Raw genomic sequence first — 26,212 nt, forward strand, 5'->3', positions numbered from 1 at the left:
AAAGCCCAGCTTTGACTAGATCTCTTTTAGACAAGAGGGCAAGGACTGAGTCCCAGCCTAAATTACTGCACAAAACCAAGTACAGATTTGGTTTACATATGAAAGTTTTTGGGGAGAGTGTCAACAGAAGTTTAGGTACGCATGCTCTTATATGGATATAATTTCACTGAAATAGAAGGCCTTTTGCTGGGACTAAAACACAGTAGGATATTGGTTTAACTGGGATGAAGAAGAGTTCCATTTTGCTGGTATAAAGTATCCTGCCACAACAGTTTTGTTCATGCACCAAGTAGCAAGTGCTTTCAAACATGTGCACGTGCAGAGCTCACTTCTTGACAATGTGCATTCTAATCATTGCAGAGTGCAATACTTTAAATTCTTTAGCTGTTTGTATACCTTTTTTTCCTATTGTGAAGAATACCACTTTAGACAACCATGATACTTAAATAACCCAGACTGCCTTAATTTAAAAAACAAGTAAGCAAACAGAACATTTGGATGTCACAAATGAGTGAACATAAGTTCAGAAGAAACATTGTGAATATGCAGATTTTACAATGAAGAAATATTTTGTTATCACGGTGAAAACACAGTATACATAACAAGTGCACATAAGGAAAACTGCTAGTTATAGTTTTGTTGCTCCAGTGTAATAACTGCTGGAACTGCAAGGAAGTTGAATTTTACCTTCTGCGTATTGCAGTCTGTTAAACTAGAGATTATACCAAAGTGTTTTGTGGAACATTAATATTGTATCCTTATTTATTTCCTCAGTTGAATCTGGCTTCTCAATCTGTATTAGAGGGGCTAAACGCATGCTTTGACCACAGAGCAGAGATTTATGTTCCAGAACTGGGAATGAATTTTCATGTACAGCACAAGAAGACTAAGATTTTTGGATGCCAGAATCCATACCGACAAGGAGGTGGAAGAAAGGGTCTGCCCAAGTCCTTTCTTAATAGATTTACACAGGCAAGCTTACTTGTTTGGTTTAAATTATGTCATGATCCTGTCTTGTAGTTTTCTGGCTATATCAATGCTCATCATGCTCTTGATTCTACAGGTGTATGTTGATCCACTGTCAGCAGAAGATATGGAGTTTATTGGGAATACATTGTTTCCTGCTATTGATAAAAGTATTATTGCTAAAATGGTTGCTTTCAATAACAAGGTAAATATATATTTTAATTTCTTTTGTGCAGAAGTAGGCAGAATGCAGTAAGATTAAAAAAAAAATGTTCTATTTCCAAGCATTTTTATAGAGAAGTGCATGAGTGAAAAAGAGGGATAGAAATATATGTAGAAGAAAATAAAAAACACCACTAAAAATCACCTGAATTATTTTATGTCTACAATCAGATACTTGGTTGATAACTGAAGAGGCGTTACTTGTCAGAGAAAATAAAATATGTAGATATATATAACACTTTGTTCTACAAAAGGTGGAAACAGTTACGGTTTGGTAGCTTGAAGCGAGTTGAGAAAATAATGTTTTTCCACACATATGGATTGTTGTTGAAGCACAAACAAAATGAGCCATATCTTAACAAGAACTGAAATGTGCATTTCTATTTCTGGTCTGAATTTTTAAACTGCTCTTTATTATGGGATGTTGTTAGTTAAAGCAGCATCTGACCTTTGCAGAAACTTTTAAGGATATGTGTCAACTAAATCAAGCTTTAGTTCCTGCCATCTTCAGAAGAGTGAATTCAGCTTGCTCTTTCTGTTGGCCCCTGTCTTGTAAGCAGTGTCAGAGGCAGAAGGTCAGCTGGGTTTTTTAAAATATTTGAAGACCAGCACACAGGTGGAATAATTTTTCTTTTTCTTTAATTTCTACTTTTTCCAGATTGACAAAGAAATAATGGCTGAAAAAAAGTGGGGTCAGAAAGGAGGACCTTGGGAGTTCAACTTACGTGATCTTTTCCGCTGGTGCCAGCTTATGCTTGTTGACCAGTCACCAGGATGTTATGATCCAGGCCAGCATGTATTTTTGGTATATGGAGAAAGAATGAGAACCAAGGAAGATAAAGAAAAGGTGAGCTGTGTTTTCTTCCTCACTCTTCAGATTGTCAGGAAGTATTTCTAGAAATCCAAGTGTAAATTTGAAGATGCTTTGCAATTCATTCGTAGCCATTGCCTCTTACAAAAGAAAAATAGCTTTTTTGGGGGGTTTTGTGGTTTAACATATGTACCTGCTCCCAGTGTCCTTTAAAATATCAATTTAATTACCTAATAGTATAAAAACAGAAAGCTGGTATAAAGGAAGGTAGGTAGAATAACAAAGGACTTAAACAGAGCAAAACACAACATATTCTTGTGTGATTCTGTATTAAATAATAATGTTCTTACAGAAGTGGCATGGGTTGCATGCATATTTGTGAGGAAAAAGAAGACAGGGAGTAGAGAAGAGAAATGGCACTGAGATATGGAGAGATTCTTAAAGTTATGGTTAAAAAGCATTTGTGTCAGTACAGTAAATAAAAATAATGCCCCATAATTCTGCCCTTCTCTGACAGCATTTTTAAATTGTTCCGACTTGGATTTCTTGTACTGACTTTTATCTGTCACTTCTTTCATCTGCCTGTGAAATTGCTCTCCTTATTCTGTTAAACCTGCTGCTTACAATGCCTCTGATAAAACACACTCACTGCAGTTGTTTTTCCACCTTTGCCACCTACTTACCCCTCTAGTGCCTAGAAATCCTTTGCTTTTGTTTAATTTCACAACATTTAAATGGTGTTAAAGTAAAAGGCAGATTGTGAGACCGAGTTTACTTACTGAACGTGACTGGATATTTTCTCATGGGTTTACTTTCCCCTTTATGTAGTAGCATTATTTTTTTACATATTGTCAAAAAGCTTGTTTACTTCTTTCCCAGTATTTTGTTAGAGAAACATTACTTGCAGTATTTCAAGTCACAGGAGGTTGTGATTAATCAAGGGGTTGCTGTGGCAGCTCGCACTCACTTTAATCACTTGCTGCACTTTGAATTAAATGACACTTTGATTTAACTGTGTTAGTTACTATTGCATGATTATGAAGCTGAGAGGGAATGCTACTTTAGAAGTAAATCTTTAGAACAATAGATAACTTAAAACCAATAAGTCTCTTTTTTTCTCTTTCAACTGTTTTAGGTTATATCTATATTTAGAGACATTTTTGGCCAGGACGCTGATGTGTATACAGGAACCAGGGAGTTTCACATCACTCCATATAATGTTCAGGTAAGCTGTTGGCAAGAGGTTTTGTGAGTGGAGAGAGAAGGAAGCAACTTGCACAGCTGAGCTCCCATTTGCCTCTGATTACTCACTCATGTCTCTCATCCCTTCCAGATTGGTTATTCAGTTCTTTCTCGTGGTAACTATATTCCGCATCCTGGCAGAAGTCTCTCGCTTCTGCATCACTCACTGCAGTACCTCGAGTCTATAATGAAATGTGTGCACATGAGCTGGATGGTAATTCTGGTGGGCCCAGCAGCTGTTGGCAAAACCAGTCTTGTTGAGCTCCTGGCCCATCTGACTGGCCATCGACTGAAAATCATGGCAATGAACAGTGCAATGGATACAACTGAACTCCTGGGTGGATTTGAACAGGTAAATACTGTTTTGGTAATATGACAGTATTTCTCCTTCCTACCTAACAGTGGCCAAGTCACTGTGATCTTGGTGTTTAGAGCACCAAATGGAGCCTTAGGCACCACTGTCTTCTGGATGAACTAACTACATAATGATGTGTTTGCAGGTTGATATCAATAGGCCATGGCAGCTCCTGTTGGAAAAAGTGGAGAATGCTGTGAGCACACTAGTAAGGGACAGCCTTCTTCTGACAGAAATTTGTGCAGATGATGCTGAACTTGTGCTGCGTGCTTGGAGCAATTTCATCCTGAATTACAAACCCAAATCTCTGGGTGAAGGAGGTAGAAGTGTTACAGCTGAATTAGTGAGCAAACTGGAGGGAATACTTGTACTTACCCAGCGACTAAACAACAAAATAAATTCTTACTCAAAGGCAGGTATGTATGGTGGGCGATTTGAAGTAAGACTATATTTTCCTCTGAAGAAAATAAGAGAAATATATAAATCTGCAGTGAAAGCTTGAGAAAACTTGGAGGTCTTTTATAGGTTCTTTGTAGTCAATACTGTTGCTTCATACTACTTATGTAACAGCCTAGCTTCTGAAAAGGTTCCACTAGTGATGGTTCTTCAGGTTTATTTGTTTGTGTAGTTACACCTGTTAGCGATCAGTAGTCCACACTCAAATTCTCCTGTACTGAACTACTCAACATATAATGCAACAGCTCTATCATATGTATTCCTAAGAAAGGCAATTTGAATATTCTGTTCTTGTGTTTATTCTCTGAAGCATTGATTAGCTGAGCTTTACAAATGTTAGCAGAATAATGCATGGCTTCTTTTTTCTTCTCTTTTTTTAAAAAAAAATCATTGTCTAAAATATGGCATTAATACTCATCAACCTTCATCTAATGGGGGAGAAGGGATGGAGAAGAGTATCCGTTTAGGGGAAAAAAGTGTCAGTCTAGTTTATGTTTCTCTGTGTTTGCAAACCCTGTATGTCCTCATGGATTTTGCCCATGAGAGGCTACTTGATGAGCTGGAGCCTCTGCTGTTATGTTCCCCTAAAAAGTAGGAAGCGTACATGTTTATTAGCAAAATAACTACTATTTTTCTTGAATGGAACAGGAAGCTACCTCAGTAATGTAAGTCTTGATGTAAGATACTTCCTTTCAGAGTTTGCTCACCTCGTAGAAGAGTTCCGGCGTTTCAAGCTGCAGCAAGCCCAGGCTGCTGACCGTAACAGCCACGGCACTTTTGAGTGGGTGGATGGGATGTTGGTTCAGGCCCTGCAGTCTGGAGACTGGCTGTTGATGGACAACGTTAACTTCTGCAAGTAAGAGATTGTAGTGACCTTGTTTCACTCAGTAAATCCTTTGACCTACCTGATATTCTTTATCTCTTTCTGTATGGTACACAACTGAACATTCTGCATTTGGTAACAATACATGGGAGCAGTAACTTCAATTTTCTGAGAGTGTCTTCCTTTTTAGACAGCTTAGCAGTTGATAGTTTTCGTGTTACCTTTTAACATAAGTAGCTGTTTGGCCTTTTGCTTAAGACTAGTACCGTTTGGGTTTCAGATCAGAAAGAGACCAAATTGTTACCTTTTTATAACTATGTAAATTTCTTTTGAATATAGCCCTTCTGTGCTGGACCGCTTGAATGCTTTACTTGAACCAGGAGGTGTTCTTACCATGAGTGAGAGAGGTGTGATAGATGGAACAATTCCTACAATAGCTCCTCATCCAAACTTCAGGTGCTTTGCTTTTCTGCCCTTTTTTTTTTTGCCCCACCCCCCCACCCTCACCCCTTTTTTTTTCCATCCCAAATAGCAGGTTTAGGAAAAAAATGTCATCTGTGAGCCAGTCATTTGATATTTTGCATGCTCCTCAGTTTGCCATGTACTGTAGTGACTCTGTCTGGCAAGAAAGAAAACTGCACTGTGATCAGTATATGACAGAGAGCTTAAGAGGCTTGGCTTTGCATCCCTGATGCAGCACGGACTATTACACTGGAAAACTTGTAGCAGTATACCTCTGCCTTCATTCTCCAGTTCTAATTTAGGATTTTGGCACTTCCCTATCTCACTGTAATGGAATTGAGGATACATGTGTTGAAGATGGTGAAGTATTCAGATGTGTTGGTGGTGAAAGCTGGTTTATGGACATAATTTTCTTCCCAGCTTTTTCTATCCCATCCGTAAATATGAGTTTCCTGCAGTGACAAAACTTAAAAGAACCAAAAAAACCCCACAATACAAAGTAGTCTGTATCTCCCAGACCTGAATTAGTCTCTGGGGGAGATGGGAGGAGAATATACAGAGTATTCTGTATAATTCCTATCTTTTATAAATTCATGAAAAGAATATTGGCACTGATATGCTCTGGTTCCTCTGAGTTGGAAAGAGGATCTTTGGCTTTTCTGAAACCTTTTTTTGCTAAATTTGTCTCAGAAGATTTTTTCTGCCTTGCTTTTAAGAGATATCTACTGATAGTATTAACTACTTGAGTGTTGGATACTTTGTTTTTTAAATAGCACAAATTTATCTGAAGCCATTGCTAAGACTACTAAAAGTCATCTTTATAGCTCAGAGTCGTAGTTTAACTTTTTTGGTAAGTAGGCAAATGATAAATTAGACATAGCTCAGATGTAACCGAGTTAAAAATCATGCAATATATCTGTGGCTAATTTCAAAGTATAATTATTCATACAGATTTCTCATTTAAATTCAGTAGATGTCTCTGGCATTCTAGATATCAATGTCCTTATTTTTATACAGATGAATTTACTTTATGGAAGAGCAGATTTGGTGGTTCCAGAGCACTAGTTTAAAGCCCTACGTCGTATCTTAAGAATGTAAGGCAGTTTGACTAGATGATCATTGTAGGTGCCTTCCAATTGAACTATTCTATTCTCATATCCAACAGGCTTTTCCTTTCCATGGATCCTGCTCATGGGGAAATATCAAGAGCCATGCGGAATCGTGGGATTGAAATTTACATTCCCGGAGAGAACGATGGAAATGTACTGGACAATCTGGATTTGAAGTTACTCCTGCATGGTTTGGGTTTAGTGGGAGATAGCATCTGTGATGCAGTTATGGCTGTGCATTCAGAAGCCAAGGTGGCAGTACCAGGTAAGAAAAGTGGTCGGTATTTGTTAACAACTTAGGCTCACTACATATATTTAGATTAACTTTAATGTTAAAGCTTGGTTATTTTATTGTGTTATGTCCCGTTATAAGCAAAGGTATAGAAGTATAATCAGATTGTTTTGGGTTATTTTTTGCAGTTTCAGGAAGTTGTCCCAGATCATAAAAAGATGGCAACTGAAGTGCTTTGTAATGAGACATCAGACACTGGCAAGCATCAGTTGTCTGTTGCCGTAGGGAAGGCAATATATTCTAAGTGAAAATCTGCAAAATACAGGGTTTGCACAAGCCCTGTTGAAGTTGTTCTATGGAGCAAGTTGACTGAGTTTCATTCATCTCAGCTGCTTGATGTGTTTTTGAGTGGGTCACCTGTTATTTACAGTCTTGTCAAATTTTCATATTAACCTTGGGAAGAACCTGTCCAATTTTCAGGACCCAGTAGTATTCATTTTTTATAACTATGTATATTTTCTTCCTCAGGGTCTAAAGTGGTGTTTGTCCTCAGGGGGGTTAAAGGGCTGACAATTACTAAACATTCCTATCACCCTAAATGCTGTGTATCTTTCAGGTTCTGTGTCATCTTTGTCACCGTTGCTTCAGGCAGCTGTGTTAATTGTACAGCAGGTACAAAGAGGCATTGGATTAGCAAAGTCTTTTTACAGAGCCTGTTGGGAAGTTTATGGCCGCTCACAACAACTGCAGATTAACCAGAAGGTAAAAGTCTTGTATGTGAAAGCTTTTCTTACATCATCTAGATACATGAAAAATATCATTTCATGAAACTAGTGTTTGAGATCCCCTGGCTCCTAAGTGCCTGAGCAAGGGCTTGGTGAAGATGGTGCTCTTGGAGAGATGAACTAAAGAATTTTAAACATGGTCTCAGACATCTGTCAGGTGATGAAGAGGAGGGATGAAGTGGCATTAGGATATTTTCTGTATCTTTAAATTCTGAGCCTCTTTTGACTCCAGTGTAAGCAGTACAGTTCTGCATGTAACTTATTCTAACAGATCAGTTGAAGCTCCAGAAGTTTGGTTTTTTCTTTGTATTGAATGGTGAAGTACAGTGAATTTCAGCTGTGGCTTGTCCTTTCATGACATGTTTTCTGAGCTTGGTGGCATGCTACTGAAGACAGAGGTCTGGTGAGTGAGGGTTGCATAAAGACTGTCAATCTGGGATATACTTATTGAGATATTACCCAGGAGATAAGTATGGTTTGTTGAACATTTTGTAGATAGTGGCTTGCTCTTTTGCAGCGTAAGGGAGCCAGAGAATATCCCAGTTGGACTCTGAGGCTTACCTGTTCTTTAACAGGTTCAACTGAGACTTTGGAGTATTAATACTGATTACTCTGTAGCCCAAAACACTCTGCACACTGTCATCTGGAGACAGCAATATTCACTTACTATTTTAAACTGTACAGTGTGTTATTTCACTTATGCTGGGAATGTTTTGGTACTTTTATCATGTAGGTTATATAGTGTTTGTAGAACACTTGGTTTATAAGGATTTCATAATACATACATACAATTAAAGAGTTCTCTGAGCTGTTGTACTTGAATACATGTTTGAATATGATTCTAAGCTGCTTTTTTGTTGTTTGTTGTAGCTTGTGTCAGAATTGGTTGCAAAGCATGCTTCATCTCTGGTTTCCCATGAAACTTGGGGTGACTCCTTGCTAGCAATGGGATTGTGGCCAGACTCCCTACCTACAGGTCTGTTTGCAGCTGAAGACTCGCTTCTTTCAACAGTCCAGAGAGATGCACAGGTCCTAATGTATTGTCTGAATAGACTAAACCTGAAGAACTGCAGGTAGGCAAGAAACACTCTTTATCTAATAAATGAGCAAGAAACAAGATGTGTGAAATACTAGTGGCATGTCGTTGTTCCCTGCAAAACTTTGTCCTGAGCAAATGGCGTGGGTAGAGACTGTGGTAGTCACACTCTGTAGCTGAGACTCCTGTTACCTTTCGATGAGACCGCTACAAATACAAGTTTAATTATTTACTGGTTTATTCTTCAGTCTAAAATACTTGAACCTATTCAGTCTTCAATAAGTACATTAGACTCACTTTGAGTTGAGTTAGGAGTAGGAATTTAGCAGAAAATGTGAATGCAAATACTGGATTTACAAGGTAATAAAAGCCCCCAAAATCTCTTCCTTCAATTTCTTTCTCGGCTTTGAAAAAATGAGTATTTAATTAGTTTTAAATATACTAATGATCTTCTGTACTTCCTGATTTCATGTAAACAATTATTCATCAGTTATTTTAGATCCACTAGCTTCAGGTGAAAAAAACAGATTTCCTCCTTCAAACAGAGCTGTTTGAAGGCAGTCTCATGTGCAGAGGCCACATGAAGAACTCATGTAATGATTTCTTGAGCAATATAACTGTTACTTTCACAACACTGGTGCAAAATCTTCCTTCCTGCCTTCTTTGCGTAATGACCTACTGTGGACAGGTACTGTGGTTTGCTTCCAGTGAGAGAACAAGCTGTAGAAGTTAGTACTAAGATAGAATGTTGAAATTGTAAAACCTTAGCAATGTACTGTTTTTTTTTTTTTTAATTAACAACACTTCTATCTTTGTTTCTTTTAACTCAGCTTTGCATATCATTCTGGTGTACAAATCAGTTGTTATTTCTCAGTGAAATGCTGTGCATATTCACTTCTTGCACTTCATAAGTTTTTGACAATAGTGAGTTCTTGTTAGCAGACACTCCCAACTGATTTGAAGTTGGAATCTGGCTTTAAAGCTAAATAAAGAAGAGAGATTTATTGCCTAAAGATGGTTGATACTGAGTAGCTTGATTTGCAAAATATATGCTTTCCTGGAAGTGGCAGTTCGAGCTCTTGATTGCTGGACTTCACTCTTTTGTGCTTCAGGACACTACCACTGACTCTGCAAGATCTTAAAAAAATTATGCAGTCCACTAATCCTGAGAGTCTTGAATTCAGTGCTGTTGAGATAGATGCAAACTGGATGGATAAAATGGAAGTTCTCCAGGCTTCAGTAAAATTGTTCGTAGAAAAGGCAACCAATCAAGATTGGACACTGAGAGTTAAATGGCTTAACTCCTTAGCCAAAAATCTGCCACAGGTGCTTGGTATGTAATGATTTTAATTTTCCCTTTTGCCTAAGGGCTGATCTGTTACATTTTCACAAATTGTAAGTCTTCTATGAAAACATCCAGACCATTCACATGATCTGATATGAAAGTTCTCAACTATCCACACTAAATAAAGGGCATGGAGGCTCCAGGGAGAAACAAACAAGTTGTGCATATATTAGGGACAACAGGAGACTTTGGGCTGCACGTTGCCTTTTATTATTCAAGCATGTGTGTAACTTCTGCTGCTTCTGAATTACTTCAGGTAATTTTTGGACACCTCTTGGTCTTTCTAAGCAAATATGCAGTTCTCTTCACTGTTTTTTATGGTAGTGATAATAAAAGCAGTAAAACGCCTTCTGTTTATTTCATGTTAAAATACAAATGGTTAGAAAGCCACAAAACTGCAGAACTGAGATTTCCTGAAGCTGTGTTGCCTGAATATTCAGGATAGCAGCTGAGATGAGGTATTCATTGCTTAATTACATTCATCGCATTAAACTTGTGGAGAATTATAGATAGGCATTAGTCCAAGTAATTCACACACTTGGCTTCCTTGTTTGGTGTGAAATCTCAGACTGTATTGTCCTGACATGAATGAGATTGTTCCCCCTTGATCTTGCTGTCTTTCCAGGCAGGTGTGTCTATGAACAAGAAAATATCTAAAAAGTTACTTTAACGAAACATATACTTTTATATGATTGTTTGTTTTTTTTTTTAATTGGGAGGGGAAAAAAAAGAAGAAAACCAGATGGATTGAGAGGAAGATTTGAAGATCTAAACTCATGGATTTTCACAAACCATATTTTTAATAGCATACATGAAGCATCATCAGTTTAACTAGAACTCTTTACTAGATTTATCTCTTTGGCCATGCTTTTAAGACCTCTTGGAGCCAATACAAAATAGGAGCAACCAGCACATCCAGAATACATGCATAGATGAGATTCAGGCTGCTCGTGCAGGTTCAGATGAAGTTATTTTTATTTATTTGTACTAAATGCTCTGTCTTTTACACCTATGGTCTCTCCCCTTCACCTACAGATCCAGTGCGGATTCAGCTGGAAGCAGGTGCCGTAGCCCTTGGTAGTTTCTATGCCAGTTCCCTCTCATCTGGAGTCAGTAACATGATCAAGTTGCTACAGCCAACTATGACAGGTACTTTTAAAAAAAATTTATGTAAGACATTGGTGCTTCCTTTATTTGTTTTCTGGGCACACTGCAACCCTTCTTAGGAAACGTTTGTAACAAAACAAGTGCTAAATTCTAACTATACGTTGCTTTTGTTGCAAAAGAAATAACGAAGCCATTCTTGCTGTCTAGAACTGCAAATATGGCAATTAAATGCATTCATGCTATGCAAATTAGGTATGGGTGCTATGACTATGAATCCTGACTCTGTATCTGTGACTTGTGCATTCCTACAGCTCACAGTTAAGCGATGTTCTTAAGAGTGATGTATTTATCTACTGCCTTTCTGACTGGATGGTTTAGGCATCTGTTTTTTCCTGGCGTTTATTATGTTGGCCCATCTGAAACCTGTGTTGAGGCCTATAATTTCTCCTTGGTGTTCTACAGGGAGCTCAGGCCTGAGGTTTCCTTTCCAGGCTTGTTAGGTGCATGAAAGCTACCTACAGTCACACTGGACCCGTTATGGATGTTCCTAGGTATCTTGCCAGGACTGTGAAGGAAAAGGAGGTTAGACTTCAGTTCCCAGGCTGTCTTTTTGGGTACTCTGACCACTGGTTAATTCTCTTTCACTGTTCTGTTTTACAGAACCTGCAGTCAACTTAGTGCTTTTCTGTTTGGATATCTGGAGTGAGGGAGCTTAAGACTCTGTCTTCCTTTTAGTCTTCCTTCTTTTTTTCCCCTAAAGTTCTTGCATAGGCAGGAGGATCAAGGAAAGTCTGTCACTGAATAATGTTTCCACTGCTGTCCTGTCTTCTCGTTTGCCTTCCCAGATGAACATGTGATGCCTCTGGACCCGAGATGGAATATGCAGTTTTTGGATATCATTAGAAATTCGATGAACTTTGATACGGAAATGGAACACACAGATCAGCTTCTAATCCTTTTGAAGTCTGTAGCAAATCGGTGGGTTACAAAAAAAAGCTTGTGAAGATTGCCTGATGACTGTAATTAGTGTTGTATAAACACTTGCAGCATCTACCAAGTATGTTTTTAAGGTTTTGATAGATGTGATCTGAAATACTAGGGAGAGGTTTTGTACAGTTCTTTAAATTCTTTGCTTCTATTTTCTGTAGACGCAGGCTAAAACAAATCGCTTAACATAGGGAGCAGGGCTCCCAGCATTCCATATAGGCCGAAGTACTTGAAGGACAAACCAGAACTGTGGGATAAAGCGTAAAAGAGGCAGAAACAGCAGTGTGAAATCTCTGACATAAAACCTAAACAGTTGCATTGTTTTTTGGATTTGGACTGCTTTTCCTAATAAGAGCAAAAAGTACACAGATTTTGCAGTTACACTCAGTATAAGGAAGGAGCTTACCATGTAACCTACAGGTGGTGGTGTTGCATCTGCTCAGTAGCTCACTGCTTTTTCCTGCCTGGTGATTGCTGAAGCCAGGAATCTGCTCTTTGTAAAGCTTGCTTCTGCAGAAACCATATTCAAGCAATTAGTTACGCTGCACTTGATTCTTGATTCACAATGCAGTGAAGTATCAAATGTCTGTCTGTAGTTTACCATTCTCATAAGGCAGAGGCTTTAAAATGGTACTGAATTTCTAACAACTTTATTTTTAATTCAGGGCAGTATTATTTCTTGACCGAGAAAAAAGAAGCTACACTGAGAAGAATTTGATTGCCAACAAGAAGCCAAGAAATAGTGTCTTAAGAATGTCTCTAGATTTTCGCAAAGGTGAGTTGATTTTCTCTGGTCCTTTCAGTTCTATGGTCAATTCGAAATATGGTTGTCTTGGTTTCAGCTAGGATAGAGTTAAATTTTCCTCCTAGTAGCTGCTATAGAGCTGTGTTTGGATTTAGGATGAGAATACTGTTGATAACACACTGATGTTTTAGTTGTTGCTAAACAGTGTGCTTACATTAAGTCAAGGACTTCTCAGCTTGTCATACTGCCCTGCCAGCGAGGAGGCTGGAGGGCACACCAGAAGCTGGGAGGTGACACAGCCAGGACAGCTGACCTAAACTGGCCAAAGAGGTATTCTATAACATATGATGTCATGCTCAGTATATAAACTAGGGGGGAAAGTTAGCTGGAGGATTGCTGCTTGGGAATGGACTGGGCATTGGTCAACAGGTGGCAAGCAGTTGCACTGTGCATCACTCATTTTGTATATTCTATTATTATTATTTATTATTAATTATTTTTTCTTATTATTGTAATCTCTTCCTTTGCTGTCCTCTTCTAGCTGTTAAAAAGAACAACTAACTCAGTCCCAGCTGAAACCAGGACAATTGTCTTTATCTCAACCCACAAGCTTCACTTTTTTTTTCTTTTTCTTTGATTCTGTTCCCCATCCCACTGGCTGAGGGGGAGGAGTGAGCAAGCAGCTGTGTGGTGCTTAGTTGCCTGATGGGGTTAAACCATGACAACAGTTAATTTGTGCTGTTATGAAATGTGTACTTTGAACATGGTATGTCCTGAGTGTGCCAAGGAAGATTGTGTGAATGTAAAGGGATCAGAGAAGTACTAATATGATATGTAACATACTAATCTTATATTAGACATACCTTATGCTGCAGCATTTATGTCCAACTTCTACTAGGTAGTGAGCGCATGTCATTTCTCTCTTAATTATCAAAACTTTAGGAAGGCGGTGGAGAGAAATTAGAATTGCATTTTGTCTTTAGCTAGTCAGAATAGCCAAGTTCTTCAGTTGTGCTTTTGTTCTAATCCTTTTTATTGTTTTATGTAACTAGGATGTTTACCCCTAAAACAAAGGGGAAAAATTTAGTGATGGAAGTTAGTATGTTGCATAGAAGCAATCAATCAATGTTTCCTGCATTCTGGATTTTTTTTTTTTTTAATATGTTAAATGCGTAGAGGTAATAGAGAATTGTGCAAATAGTGCAGGAATACTTTTTATTACTTTGATTCTTAGATCTTTTGGGGATTTATTCCCCCCGAGAGGATATAGTGATAAGAAATTAACCCTTACTTGTCATGTTATGTGACTGGAATATTCAGTCTCTCCCTTTCTTTGTCTCTTACCCAAACCTCAGATCCAGGAAGTTACAACTGCCTGCCTCATGCAGTCGTGGTCAACCTTGCTGCTTTCTTTGAACTTTGGGATGCGTTTGTGTTTCACTGGGTGAAGTCTACTCAGGTGGCCTTAAGCGATGATGACGTGCATGATGTGAGTAGAACTTTCATAGTCCATTTATGCAAGTTACATTTAGTTAGATAGTGTGCAGGACGCTAGTTTTTTTTTCAGGGACCGTAAAATAAACTGCAGTGTTTCTGTTAGTATTTAGAATATGCCTGACACTAGGCAATATCATATTTATTTCAGTTGCTGTATTTGTGCTCTGTCTTCTCATTTCTTCCATGTGGAATGTTTTCAGCCTGCAGATACTCAGGGTGAGAATTATCTTACCTAAATGCATGCACCTGGGACACCTAGATATCCATTGTACCATAGATGTGCCTGCTTCTCTGCACTAATGATAAAGGGAGTATCCACGTCCATCTCGGATACCAAGATATGTGAACCTGGACTTCTGACGTGTGTCACAAGGGTGGTTCACTTCTCCCTGTCCCTTTTCCTACCATGAAGATCATTTTGCTGAAATCTGACAATGACATTGTAGACCTAGTGCAGGGATTACTTGTTTTTGACTTGTATAGTTGCACTTGCCAGCAGAGCCCTGCAGTATATTTGGAAAACGTGTAGTTGAGTGCTAGTTGTGTGCCACTAAGTATAAGGCATCGCATGATTCTGAAATTAATGGAAGTGACAATGTTTTTGTGTTTTTTTTCTTGCTTGAGGTACAAATTGTTCTGTAACATGCAGGGCTCAGCAGTGGGAGAACTGTAACCTTTTTGGCTTGTTGTTAGATTTTATACTGCTTGCTGTGGCGTGACCGTTTCTGGGCTGTCTCTGACACTCTGACAGTGGATTCGCCAGGGTTGTCACTTCTGTCTCTGCACTGGCACTGGGTTATGAAACATCTAATTGACAGAATTCCTCAGATGCTTATCGGATCAGACCAGCACAAGTGAGTGGCTTTGATTTATGTTTCTGTTAAATGGTTGTATAAATTACCCTTTTTGGGATATGATAGCTAATTAACATTGTTGCTGTTAGTGTCCAAGTTGTGTTCTGATAGTGATGCAAATGCAAGGTATTACATAGCTGTTCATTCTTTAGATTCAGATTTCTTAGCATTGGGTTTCTTTTTGCCCAAAGGATTATCCAGAATTTTTACCCATTTTCTGTACTTTAAAGTTAGGTTGCCTCTTTAGGAGAGGGGATGTTTCTTTCTCGTGCATCCTTTTGCCTTTTTTCTCAAATCTGAGTTAACTGTGTGGGATGTTTTGTGTTTTTTGTTGTTTTTTTTTTTAAATCTCCAAGGGTTTCCAAGGAAATTCAGTCTGTTTCACAGCAGATTCAGAGCTGCTTGGCCAATCCTGCTGGTATGTCTGCCAATATGAAGATATTACAGAAGTCTATAGGAAGACCTCTTCCTTTTAAGGTACTGGTACTCTGTTTGCAAAAGATTTGTATTTCCAGCGATGTCCAAATATGTTTTAAAGTAATCATAAAGATTTGTAGCACTTGCTTTCCAGGCCAGCAAAAATACATTTCTTTTGGACTTTTTAGGTGGATTAAAAAAGCAATTTCAGCATATGTAATGTACATCTTTTTTGTGAAATGTATCAGGTATCCAGATAGCATTTCTACTATTAATTATGCTTTGCATAGATAGCAATTATTTAATATAGAGTGGTGGACAAACAAAAATATTACTACTTGCTCTGTTCTGGAGACTTGTGAATATCAATATGCAACTCGCTTATTTAGTGAACATATGAATAGAACACGTACTCCCTTTTATACAGCATAGGATGGGCTTGCCTTATGACTTAACCAAGACAAGGCCTCTTAACTCTGACAGTTTTTTCTTTTCTTAAGTTATTTCATCAATTGGTGTCATTCAATAAAAAAATCTTACAGTAAAATTTTCTGAAAATTGTAAGTGCCTTTTTAAAAGCAGGGCACAAGTAGATATTTAGATTGCTCATGATGGTGATTAGTAATTAGACCTAGGTTTTTATAGCCTTGTCTCCCCAAGCTACTCCACTGTTCAAAAATGCGCATAGTTACTTTGTGGAACTTTAAAGAACATTCAGTGCTTACTGAGAATTTTGAGATGTTTTTCAAGGCATCCAAATGTATTTTAATTGTAGGTGTAAAATGCCAATTTCTTTTAAGTGACAGTAGCTTCTGACAGTAGCTTTATTGCCCTTCGTTTAGGTAAGTTGCCATGTTGAGGTATTGTTTATCTGCATAATCTATGTAGTTTTTTCATGAAGGAAAAAAAACTTGACAAGGCGGAATTGTGGCCAACTCTTCTGTCTTCCTGCTGTAAAGAATTATTGTTAAGTTGTTGCAGGTTGGTTTATATATACTTGTACTTCAGTCATGTGCATGTGAATTTGAAATCTTAGTTCTGACTGCAGTCACAGATCTTGTTCGTTGTTTTGTTAGTGCGGCTGAAACAAATTACCACTTGTTCAAATGTCCTTTTCATGATTCCAGGATAAACTGGGCATGGAATGTTTTTCTCAGTTACAAGTTATCAGCAAACCACTTAACGTCTTGGAGCTAAGATTGGTCCCTGGAGAAAGCAGATGGCAGGAAAAAATGTGCTGTCTGAAAATTGCTGCCACTGGGTGGAAGATGAAGAAAGCGTTGCTGCAAGCTGATGGCCTGATAATTAGAGCTAATCATTCAGAGGATGTTAGTCTAGGTAGGTGACACTTTTGAAGAGGATGATCTCTGCCATGTCCATTCTTTTTGTATACAAATGGAAAGGATGTGAAATGTTCACTGACAAGAAATATAGTACATGCATTTATGTATCTCTTGTGCTTTGTCAAACAGGTCAACTAAAAATTTTTTTGAAAGCTGTACATTCACAACTGAAAGCAGAAGGAGTTATATATAGTTATTCAGAAGAAAGGTTTGCTGAAGATACTGTCTCCAACCAGTTAGACTCTGCCCTGTTAAACCAGCTCTGCAGTAGGATTCAGCTGTGGCCTGCGATGGAATACATAGGCATGCTCTGGCAGTACAAACTGACAGCAGATTTTGTGGCCAAGGCTTGTGCAAGAAGGTAAGAAGACTGGAGAAAGAAATGCCATGTTCCTTTCCTTAGATTCAGAATCCCTAGCTAAAAGCTGTAACTTTGGTACTTTACATTTGTATGTAAATCTGTGTATGTGTACATGTATATTAATGTATATGGCTGTGTGTATATGCATGTATATGTATGTGGTGTGCACATATGCGTATTTGTATTTATGCATATAAATGCATATGCGCTCCTTGTCTGCCTGTGGAATTGCACTTGGGTGGCTATAAAAAGTATCAGCAAAAGGAGTAGTTTAGTGTTATAACGAGGAAGAAGTTTTCTTCTTTTCTAACTTACTTTATTGGTGCACATTTAGGAATGCTGATGTGCAAGCGCCTTGGAGTAAACACATTAGACTGCAGAAATTGCTTTATTAACAATAGAATGGATTATAGGTGAAGGAAAACTAAAACTTTTTATGTAGTCAATAGTACATAGTATTTTCTTTTTGGAAATACATAGTATTTGCCTTTTAATGAAATAGAAGAGTGTTTCATATTGGGAATTAACATGAAGTTTATTGCCATGTTGCTGGGGGCTACTGCAGAAAGACTGATTTAGACCTGGTGATGGAGAAAGTACAGTAGCATGCTTGCTTCCTTTTGTGTAAACTACACGTGTATACTCGTAGCTTAAATTAGCATTATTAATTTAAGAAGTGTTAGTGTTGTTTTAAGAGGCCAAGTATATTTATTTTTAGACTGTTTTACTCTTCCTTAAAAGAGAGCTCTTCATTTATGGGTTTCAGTGAAAGTAATTTTTCATGCAGTGAGAATCCTAGAATGACTGATTCACTCTTGAATTCAGCAAAGTTGTGATGTTTACAACTATAAAGCTGGATGACAGTTTGTCTCCAAACCTTTTGTATATTTTGCTGAACACGTAGCTTATAGCTACAGAAGATACTGCCACTTCCCCCTTTTGTCATATTTAGATTTTGCCAACTTTGAAGGATGCAAGTGTTTTGAGTGTTATTTGAGTGCTTGTTCTTGTCCAACATTTAAAATGCTGTCTTTTTAACCTTTCAGGGAGTCTTCATTTGTTGTGACTTTGCCTGACATTATCAATTTGTTTTGCTATCTGAGAGTGCTTAAGCATTACTTTGGTTGTATTTCTTTTACCTGCTACAGGGAGAACTGCAGTCAAGAACTAAGCAGATGTTCAGATCTCGTTCAGCTTATAGCTTTTTTCCTGAAGTTGACACCAGCCGCTTCTCACCAGCTCTCTGGACTGTGGCACTTGTTACACCTTAATGAAGTAAGAACAAATTTTAGTTTAATTAGTCTTGCAGAAGTTTTCAACAGACTCCTCAATATGTATTTTTGTATATCTGTAGGATTTTTGAGATCCATTTTTTCCAGCTGTGCCTGACAATAATTTTTCCTTCATTTAATAAGAAAGGTTATTAACTGTAAGACTGCAAAAAATGTAATTAAAACACAACATTAGAACATAAATAAAACACAACTAAGTCTTAAATAACATAGGTATATGTGATCTAGTTTGGTACTATTGTTCCTCTCCTCCATCAGTGACCTAGTGGAAAACAGGAAATTGAGTAGCAGGTGCCAGTCTGCTTTTATCTATGTATTCATAGTCATTTTATGCTGAAAAATACTTGCCTCTGTTCCTGTGCCTCTATATTTATTTTTTTTTTTAAATCTGTATTGCAGATCGGGTAGGCTAAGACAGTTATTTGATGCATTTTTTGTAGAGCATTAAATATGCCAGAGAAATTCCGATCCGTTAATATTTAGCTATGATACAGAGATGATTGTGTTCCCACAAAGCTCAGTAAATGAGCAAGTTCGCTTTAAATGCTTCAGAGCAGAATATTGGGTAGCTTTATCTGCTTCATGTTTATGCAACCTCATGTATTGTAACAAAAGGTTGCACAGTTGTAGACTAGAGGCTGTATTCTGAAAACTTGCTCCGTAAACACACTGCGTATTCGACAGACCAAAGGAAGCAGTGCAGACCTCAGGAAGTGTACTCTTTTTGTTGAGAAGTGTTGTAAGCAAATGCTGTCTGAATCTGAAAGATCTTGAGGAATATCTTGTCCTATCCCTACTGAAAAGCTGACATACTCTTCTTGTGTGTGTGTGTGCTTGATTCTCTTTTGCTCCCTGTAAATTATTATCAGTTCTAAGTTTTTCTCTCTCCTTAGATATCCCCAGAAGAAGTGTCTATTCTGTCATTTCAACTAGTTAATGCTGCATTAGCATCCTTTTGGAGAAGTACTTTCACCACAGACCCAGACTACTGGTTGACTTGGAGGCCGCTACCTGCAACAGAGGAAAAGAACTTTTCTAAATCCCATATGAACTGTTCCTTGAAGGTTTGTCTCTTCTGACCTAATCAAACAACTAGGCTGAATACCCTTTTATTAAATAATTAAACAGCTTTCTAAAGCAATACTTAAGTTCTAGTATAGTCAGTCCAAATTGCATCTGAACAATCTAACTCTTAATCTCTTAATTTAGGGCCCAGGTATTTTGACCCGAGCCGTTTTCTCAAAGTGCTTCTTTGAAATTCTAACTAGCAGCAGCAAGACAAGCCAGTGGGATGTGAGTGGGCTTCCTGTTCTGTCATCATCCCATGTGACACTGGGAGAATGGATGGAGAGAGCACAGCAACTTCATGAAGCCAGCACAGCATTGTGGACCAACCTGGCTGTCTCTTCAATAGCAAATTTTAGGTATTAAGACCTCTGTTATATATACATTGTTTAAATCAGGCATGTTACAGAAGTTTGCTTACCATGTGTAAACTTTTTTCCTTCCTTCATCTCCAGATACACAGATGCTAGACTACAAGGAATAATGCTAGGCAGACAGCTCTCTGCCCTGGTAGATCTGGTTCCAATGGATCTTCAAGAGGAATTTTTGGAGTGCTGTGAGAAACTCTACCTCAAAGATCCTGTTGAATATGAGTACCTTCTCAAGATACTTAGAAGCATCACTGATCAGGAGTTACTTCCTAAAGAATTCCTGTTTCTCCTGCTTACTTGCTTGCAGCAGTTCTTTGGGGAAGGGCTTAAGGAGTTACCAGAGACAGCTTGGAGAGGAAGCCTCTGGGTGAATATTGGTTTGGTGCAGATCCAGGTGTGGCTTCCGCAGACCAGGTTTGATCCAGCTGTTAAAAGAGAGTACAAGCTCAAGTATATGAAAGAAGAGGTGAGTGTGGAGTTGAGTTGGCTTTTACCTCTGTAACGTATAAAATCAATGCAAAGGAGTTTTGATTGGATATTCTTGGGCAAATCTTTAGTCATGATTTTTAAACTGTATAGTTATAACTTCTTTTAACGTCCAAGAAGACGTTGCACCTACTTGGTTACCAAAACCAGAACCTCAGACAACAGTTTTTTCTTTCTGTTTTAGTTATACCAGCTGGAGTGTGAATGGAAAACAAATGATTTGTCGTCCCAGCTGCATACAGGAAAAAGTATTGAAGATGAAGCAGTCAACAACTATATTCATCCCCATCTCAGGTAACATTCCAGACACTTAACTCTTCTCTTTCAGATTGGAAACTTCATCTTTCGATACTTGGGCTCCAAAACTTTTCTCTATAGCTTTACAATTTTTGTGTTCTTCTGTAGAACCAAGGGTTGCTGATTTGAAAGTATCAATTTGCATATTGAGGTGGTAAAGAAAAATACAGAAGCTGTTCTGTTTACTTGCAGTGACTAAGGAATTGCCTGTATGCACTTTGTACTGCTGTAAATACAACAATTAAAGCAGTGGTTTTCATATCTTGATAAAATTGAAGCTATGCCCAGAAGTTAAAACAAAGCCATACATAAAAATTATGGTAGTTTAATTAAAACGTGACAACGTTGTCAACAAATTGAAATGAGATGGAATGTATATCTATCTCTATAACTCTTCAAGGCCTGGATAGATGCCAAAGCTATTTTGCAGAGTTCTTGGGCTGATTTGTACTGGGTAGAAATCTCCAGATGTGTATTTTAGCAACAGCCTTTGCTTATGGTGCTGTGAGTGAATTAAATATATTACCACGTAGAGTACACTGTTGGCATTCAGAATTTGTAGGCATTGTTTTGTTGCTACTTTTATCTGAGGAACTTGAGAAGGAAATTTTAAGTGAACAGAGATTTCTCATTTGTGCAGATTTCCAGGTGTTCCTTGTACGTGGAGATAAAAACTGGCTATTATTTGTGATTTTCCACTATTAATGGAAGCTTTTTATTTCATTATTATACGTGTAAAGGATCTGATGGTTGTATGCTATTGTTTAGAGAGCAATTGTTGTTAAAAGTAAATTCTAAATGACTGAGTTTTACCAATTGCTTCCAGTAATACTACTTTTTATTTAATGCTCACAGGCCTGTCAGATAACAAGCAAAAAAGTAATTCAAATTTGTTCAAGTGTGGGGAAAAGAGAAGTGCATATGCATACTATAGGGGTGTCACTTCTTGTTTTTTTCCTTATTTGCGGTTTCACACAAACTAGCAGAATATTTCTGATTAATCTTTTTATATATTTAACTGTTATCTTTATATATATGTATATATATAAACATGCTAAATGGGGCTTACGAAAAAGCTGGAGAGGGACTCTGGGCATGTAGTGATAAGACAAGGGAATAATGGCTTTAAACTGCAAGAGGGCAGATTTAGATTAGAGATAAGGAAGAAGTACTTCACTTCGAGTGTGGTGAGGCACTGGAACAGGTTGCCCAGAGAAGTTGTGGATGCCTCATCTGTGGAGATGTTCAAGGCCAGATTGGATGAGACTCTGAGCAACCTGGTCTAGTGGAAAACATCCCTGCCCATGGTAGGGGGGTTGGAACTAGATGTTCTTTAAGGTCCCTTCCAACCCAAACCATTAAAAAAAAATAAAAACAAAAATAAAAATTTTTGTGTCGCAACTGATCAATGTTATTTCTTTACAGACTGTTGCATGAAAGAATGCAAAGGTTGAAGGAGCAAGTAAGCAGTCTTTCCAGAAAAAAGGCCTTCAGGCCTCCATCTCCACCCTATGATTGCTTATACCAGGAGGCTCATCAGTACATCAACAGCATAGCACGAATTTCTTCAGTCCAAGATCTTTTAGCCCGTCTTCTGCAGTTCCTCCGTGGGGAAGGACCTAAATCACTCCAGGCAATACAAAACCTGTTAAATGAAGAAGCATCATGGCAGCAATCACACCATCAGTTTCGGAAACACCTAGCAGAGCAATATGCTATGTTCCCTGATGCCATCATTCCACTGCAAGCTGCCATCTTACAGCTGCAACATGGCATGCGATTAGTGGCTTCTGAAGTTTATTCAGTGCTCAAATGTTTTGTGCGTCCAGCTGATCTCACAAACCTCCTCGCTTCTTTGTTAACGTTTCCTTCTGTTGGCCGTGCCTTCCCCACTTACTTTGCTCGTGCAGAAATTTTATGCTCAGTCAATTCAGTTGAGGTCCTTCATGGACTTAAAAAGTTTTCTCTGAAGCACTCTGATGGAGAATCTGAGGGAGCAGAGAAGCCTTGCCCAACTCTGGAACAGCTCCTAGTGAATGCTTTGTTGCATCTTCGATGCCATGTACTATCCAGAGGAGAGATGGACCAGAAATCTCTGCAGCTTTTTAGACATCTGTGTCAGGTAACATCTGAATGCCAGTGGCCAGGATTCTTGCATTGAACTACCTCGTCCCCAGTAGAAGACAGACATGGATCTGTTAAAGTGGGTCTAGAGAAGGGCCACAAGAATTATAGAGGGCTGAAACACCCCTCTTGTGAAGACCGGCTGACAGAGTTGACGTTGTTCAGCCTGGAGAAGGCTCCTAGGAGATCGTATTGTGGCTTTACAGCATACGAAGGGGACTTATAAGGACAGAAAGAGACTCTTTACCAGGGCTTGTAGCGATAGGACAAGGCTTAATGGTTTTAAACTGGAAAAGGGTAGGTTTAGATTAGAGATGAGAAAGAAATTATTCACTCTGAGGATGGTGAGGCAGGGGAACAGATTGCCCAGAGAAGTTGTGGATGCCCTATCCCTGGAAGTGTTCAAGGCCAGGTTGGATGGGGCTTTGAGCACCCTGGTCTAGTGGAAGATGTCCCTGCCCATGACAGGGGAGTTGGACTAGATGATCTTCGGAGGTCTCTTCCAAACCAAACCATTCAGTGATTTTGCCTTTAAGACCGTTATGATGACAACCATAAACTTACTTTTTTTTTTCCCCTTTGAATTGATAAAAGAAAAGTTCAACATAATCTAAAACATTGGATTAACTGATTTGGATTTATCAAGGCATAAAATCATAACCTGTAATGGTTACCAAAAAATTTATTTATTAAAAACCCCAATAAAACCCAAAACCACACAAAAAAACCCGCAAAACCAAACTTTGTAGAGAGTTTCTTTATAAAATAGTTAAGAAAGGAGACTAGAACTTGGCCAAACACTCTGTTGCTTACTGTTTTCTGTACTTTTTCCTCATTGAGTTGTTGAGAGGGCACATTCATTCACGTTAGATGGCTTTGGTTTATACTGTTGTAGACTGTAGAGGAGGAAGGAGCCAAACAAGGTGGATGCTGCCACTTTGAAGTATGTGGTGATGAGGTGACTTCAACTTGTGTAAAAGCATGCTGCTTCATGTTCTCATAGGCGATTATAAATGAATGGGATGAACAGGAACGGCGTGCCCAAGAGCGGGAGGCAATGGAACGCAGCCTGTACAGATACAGAAGTAAACGTCATGGGAAAGGACAGAGTGAGGAAGAGGAGGAAGAAGAAGAATTTAGGAGGAGATTTCCCTTTCATGAAAAGGTAGCAACTGTAATGAAACATGAAAATTATGTCTGAAGTAGCTCCTGAAAAGGCATGCTATAAGTATAATGAGATGAGGAACGAAGCAGTTTTTCCTTTAGCAGCCGAAAGAAAAAGGTGCAGTAGGTTTCGATAGAAGGGTATTAAGTGCTGTACTTTTAGTTTATTTTTCCCTTCTGCTTGTAGAAAGATTTAGGAATTAACTTCTGGACTTGAACCGTACTGTGTTTCAGCTGAATAATCCCAAGTCACTGAATGACAATGTCATTAGTTGGTTGTTGTAAAATTCTGGAGTTTGATTCACTTAGCAGGTAAGGTCTACTGAGGTTTAATTACCTCTGAAGAAGGCTAATCAACTTGATTAGGAGATTAGTGAGATTGTTTTCAAATTTAACTGGCCTGCATTGCTAAACGTTTTTTGAAGTGTGTCTTCACTGAGCAATGTTGTGCAGTACGGAAATGCACGAGACAGTTACGTGCATCAGTGTGTTGTTGGGATGTAATAGTTCAGGTCTTCAAGTGACCAAACAGCATTGAGGTGGTTTATCAGCAGATAGACTGCTGCTGGTGTTTCTGAAAGAGGTTTAGCTGGCAGCAGCTCAGGGCTCATTGTACTGCACTCTTGCCAGCTGTGGTTATGCCCTTAATTGTTCTGTTCACCTGTGTTCTGTTTCAGACTGACGTATGAGCTGGTGAGGCAGGCAGCATGTCTATATAGTGCCAGCTCCACATCATCAGCATATTGTTGCCATGCTAGAAAGTGCGAAAAGGGAGGTGGGGAGGCGAGGCATTAAAGGAAGAAATTATAGTTGACCTTCGATTATCATGTAATTTGCAGGACTTTGAAGATATCACAGCTCAGCCAAGCCTAGAAGAAACAATGGAAACTGAAGATCCACTGGAAGAGCAGCCAGAAGTTGATAGAGCCCTTTTGTCCAAGAGCTCTATGCAAACAGTAATGATGGTTCATCAACAGTTGTGCTTAAACTTTGCTCGATCCCTCTGGTATCAACAGAGTCTACCTTCTCATCAAGCCAAACATTATTTCAGTACATTTATTTCCTGCTATCAGACTGGTGCATGTCTGGTGTCACAGTTCTATCCTTTAATTGGTAAGATTGCTAGCAATATTTCAGGTGTGCAGGTTTAGCTTTGTAGTGATTCGTTTCAAATTAATCATATTGCAGGTCATGAAACAGACCTATGATGAGGAAAATGCACAAAAGTGGGGTTTTTTTTCAGAATTGTCTTGGAATGCTTTCATTTTTATTTTTTTATGGAATATTTTAGCTGTATTCCATTTGTTAATATATAAGACCAACACAATTTAAGAATAAACTGAATCTTCTCCATATTCTGAAGCTTTGCTTCCTTGCATCTGCATAATTCTATGAAGGAATATGCACTTGTAGAAATTTCCCAGACATAAAACTGACAATTAAGTTTCAATGGAGCATCTATAACTTTTTAAAAAGTTGTCATTTTTACCCTGAATTTTGGCATGCTTGGTGTGAAAAGTCATGATACCGATGTGCAAGACCTCAGGATAATATTTTCATTACTTCTCAAAGCAGAGCTATATTTCTAAGCTAATAAATGTATATATGTGCAATTAAGCAAATAACACAACAAGATTGCTGTTTCTGCAGTAACTTATTTTTGTGCTCGTACATGAGATGTAATTACGTGATTTATTCTAAGGCTTGGGATACAGGGGGTGGGGAAGAACATTTTCTATTCAACTGAAAAAAGAATTAGTAGCATGTGATATGTCTTCCTTTTTTTTGCTTCCTAGGTGCCGAAATGAATGATAGTCTTTTGGGAAGCCAGCTTCTAGTTAGCACTCTTCTTCACAATACCTTTTTTGAGGAATTAACTTCAGATCTTGTGCTGCAGCAAGATGGCCCGTATGACTTCTACCAGCATCCTAATATTCAGGAAGTCCGACAGTGCCAACCTGTACTTGATAACCTTGCTAAAGAAGTAAATAGGCTACTGCAGGAATGGCCAGAGCATCCAGTACTTGTGCAGGTAAAAACACCTCAACACGTTTGGGGAAAACTGAAGCATTTTAGAATTGTATTTGTGTGCAAATATGTATATAGATACGCATAGACGTGTACATGCATGCACTTTCCTGGATGTTGTCTGTATTTCTCACACAGATGTTTTGAAGACATACCTCGTTCTTCTGAAGAGGTGTTGGATATTATTACCTGTTGTATTTTAGTTATGAAATGTTAAGTGGTGTTCACTG

The 26,212-nt window shown here is 38.4% G+C and overlaps 1 protein-coding gene across 3 annotated transcripts in view; it reads left to right on the forward strand.

The window, feature by feature from the left end:
• Nucleotides 1–26,212, forward strand: part of MDN1 (midasin AAA ATPase 1) — a 104,039-nt gene that overhangs the window by 42,299 nt on the left and 35,528 nt on the right. For 2 of the 3 annotated variants that reach the window (XM_086631283.1, XM_086631284.1), the window contains exons 38-66: nucleotides 775–972; nucleotides 1,064–1,171; nucleotides 1,847–2,035; nucleotides 3,135–3,224; nucleotides 3,333–3,593; nucleotides 3,742–4,012; nucleotides 4,749–4,908; nucleotides 5,215–5,331; nucleotides 6,503–6,711; nucleotides 7,295–7,440; nucleotides 8,334–8,536; nucleotides 9,612–9,832; nucleotides 10,880–10,993; nucleotides 11,797–11,929; nucleotides 12,604–12,713; nucleotides 14,039–14,172; nucleotides 14,874–15,034; nucleotides 15,391–15,511; nucleotides 16,579–16,789; nucleotides 16,924–17,155; nucleotides 18,304–18,430; nucleotides 19,341–19,511; nucleotides 19,657–19,871; nucleotides 19,968–20,349; nucleotides 20,554–20,663; nucleotides 22,092–22,788; nucleotides 23,794–23,955; nucleotides 24,794–25,067; nucleotides 25,751–25,986. In XM_086631283.1, coding sequence (XP_086487409.1) covers nucleotides 775–972; nucleotides 1,064–1,171; nucleotides 1,847–2,035; nucleotides 3,135–3,224; nucleotides 3,333–3,593; nucleotides 3,742–4,012; nucleotides 4,749–4,908; nucleotides 5,215–5,331; nucleotides 6,503–6,711; nucleotides 7,295–7,440; nucleotides 8,334–8,536; nucleotides 9,612–9,832; nucleotides 10,880–10,993; nucleotides 11,797–11,929; nucleotides 12,604–12,713; nucleotides 14,039–14,172; nucleotides 14,874–15,034; nucleotides 15,391–15,511; nucleotides 16,579–16,789; nucleotides 16,924–17,155; nucleotides 18,304–18,430; nucleotides 19,341–19,511; nucleotides 19,657–19,871; nucleotides 19,968–20,349; nucleotides 20,554–20,663; nucleotides 22,092–22,788; nucleotides 23,794–23,955; nucleotides 24,794–25,067; nucleotides 25,751–25,986 — 5,763 coding nt within the window. The remainder of the gene's footprint in view (nucleotides 1–774; nucleotides 973–1,063; nucleotides 1,172–1,846; nucleotides 2,036–3,134; nucleotides 3,225–3,332; nucleotides 3,594–3,741; nucleotides 4,013–4,748; nucleotides 4,909–5,214; nucleotides 5,332–6,502; nucleotides 6,712–7,294; nucleotides 7,441–8,333; nucleotides 8,537–9,611; nucleotides 9,833–10,879; nucleotides 10,994–11,796; nucleotides 11,930–12,603; nucleotides 12,714–14,038; nucleotides 14,173–14,873; nucleotides 15,035–15,390; nucleotides 15,512–16,578; nucleotides 16,790–16,923; nucleotides 17,156–18,303; nucleotides 18,431–19,340; nucleotides 19,512–19,656; nucleotides 19,872–19,967; nucleotides 20,350–20,553; nucleotides 20,664–22,091; nucleotides 22,789–23,793; nucleotides 23,956–24,793; nucleotides 25,068–25,750; nucleotides 25,987–26,212) is intronic. The other variant, XM_086631285.1, reaches the window with a different exon arrangement.

This window comes from Tauraco erythrolophus, chromosome 2, assembly GCF_009769465.1.
Source record: "Tauraco erythrolophus isolate bTauEry1 chromosome 2, bTauEry1.pri, whole genome shotgun sequence".
Lineage (NCBI taxonomy): Eukaryota > Metazoa > Chordata > Aves > Musophagiformes > Musophagidae > Tauraco > Tauraco erythrolophus.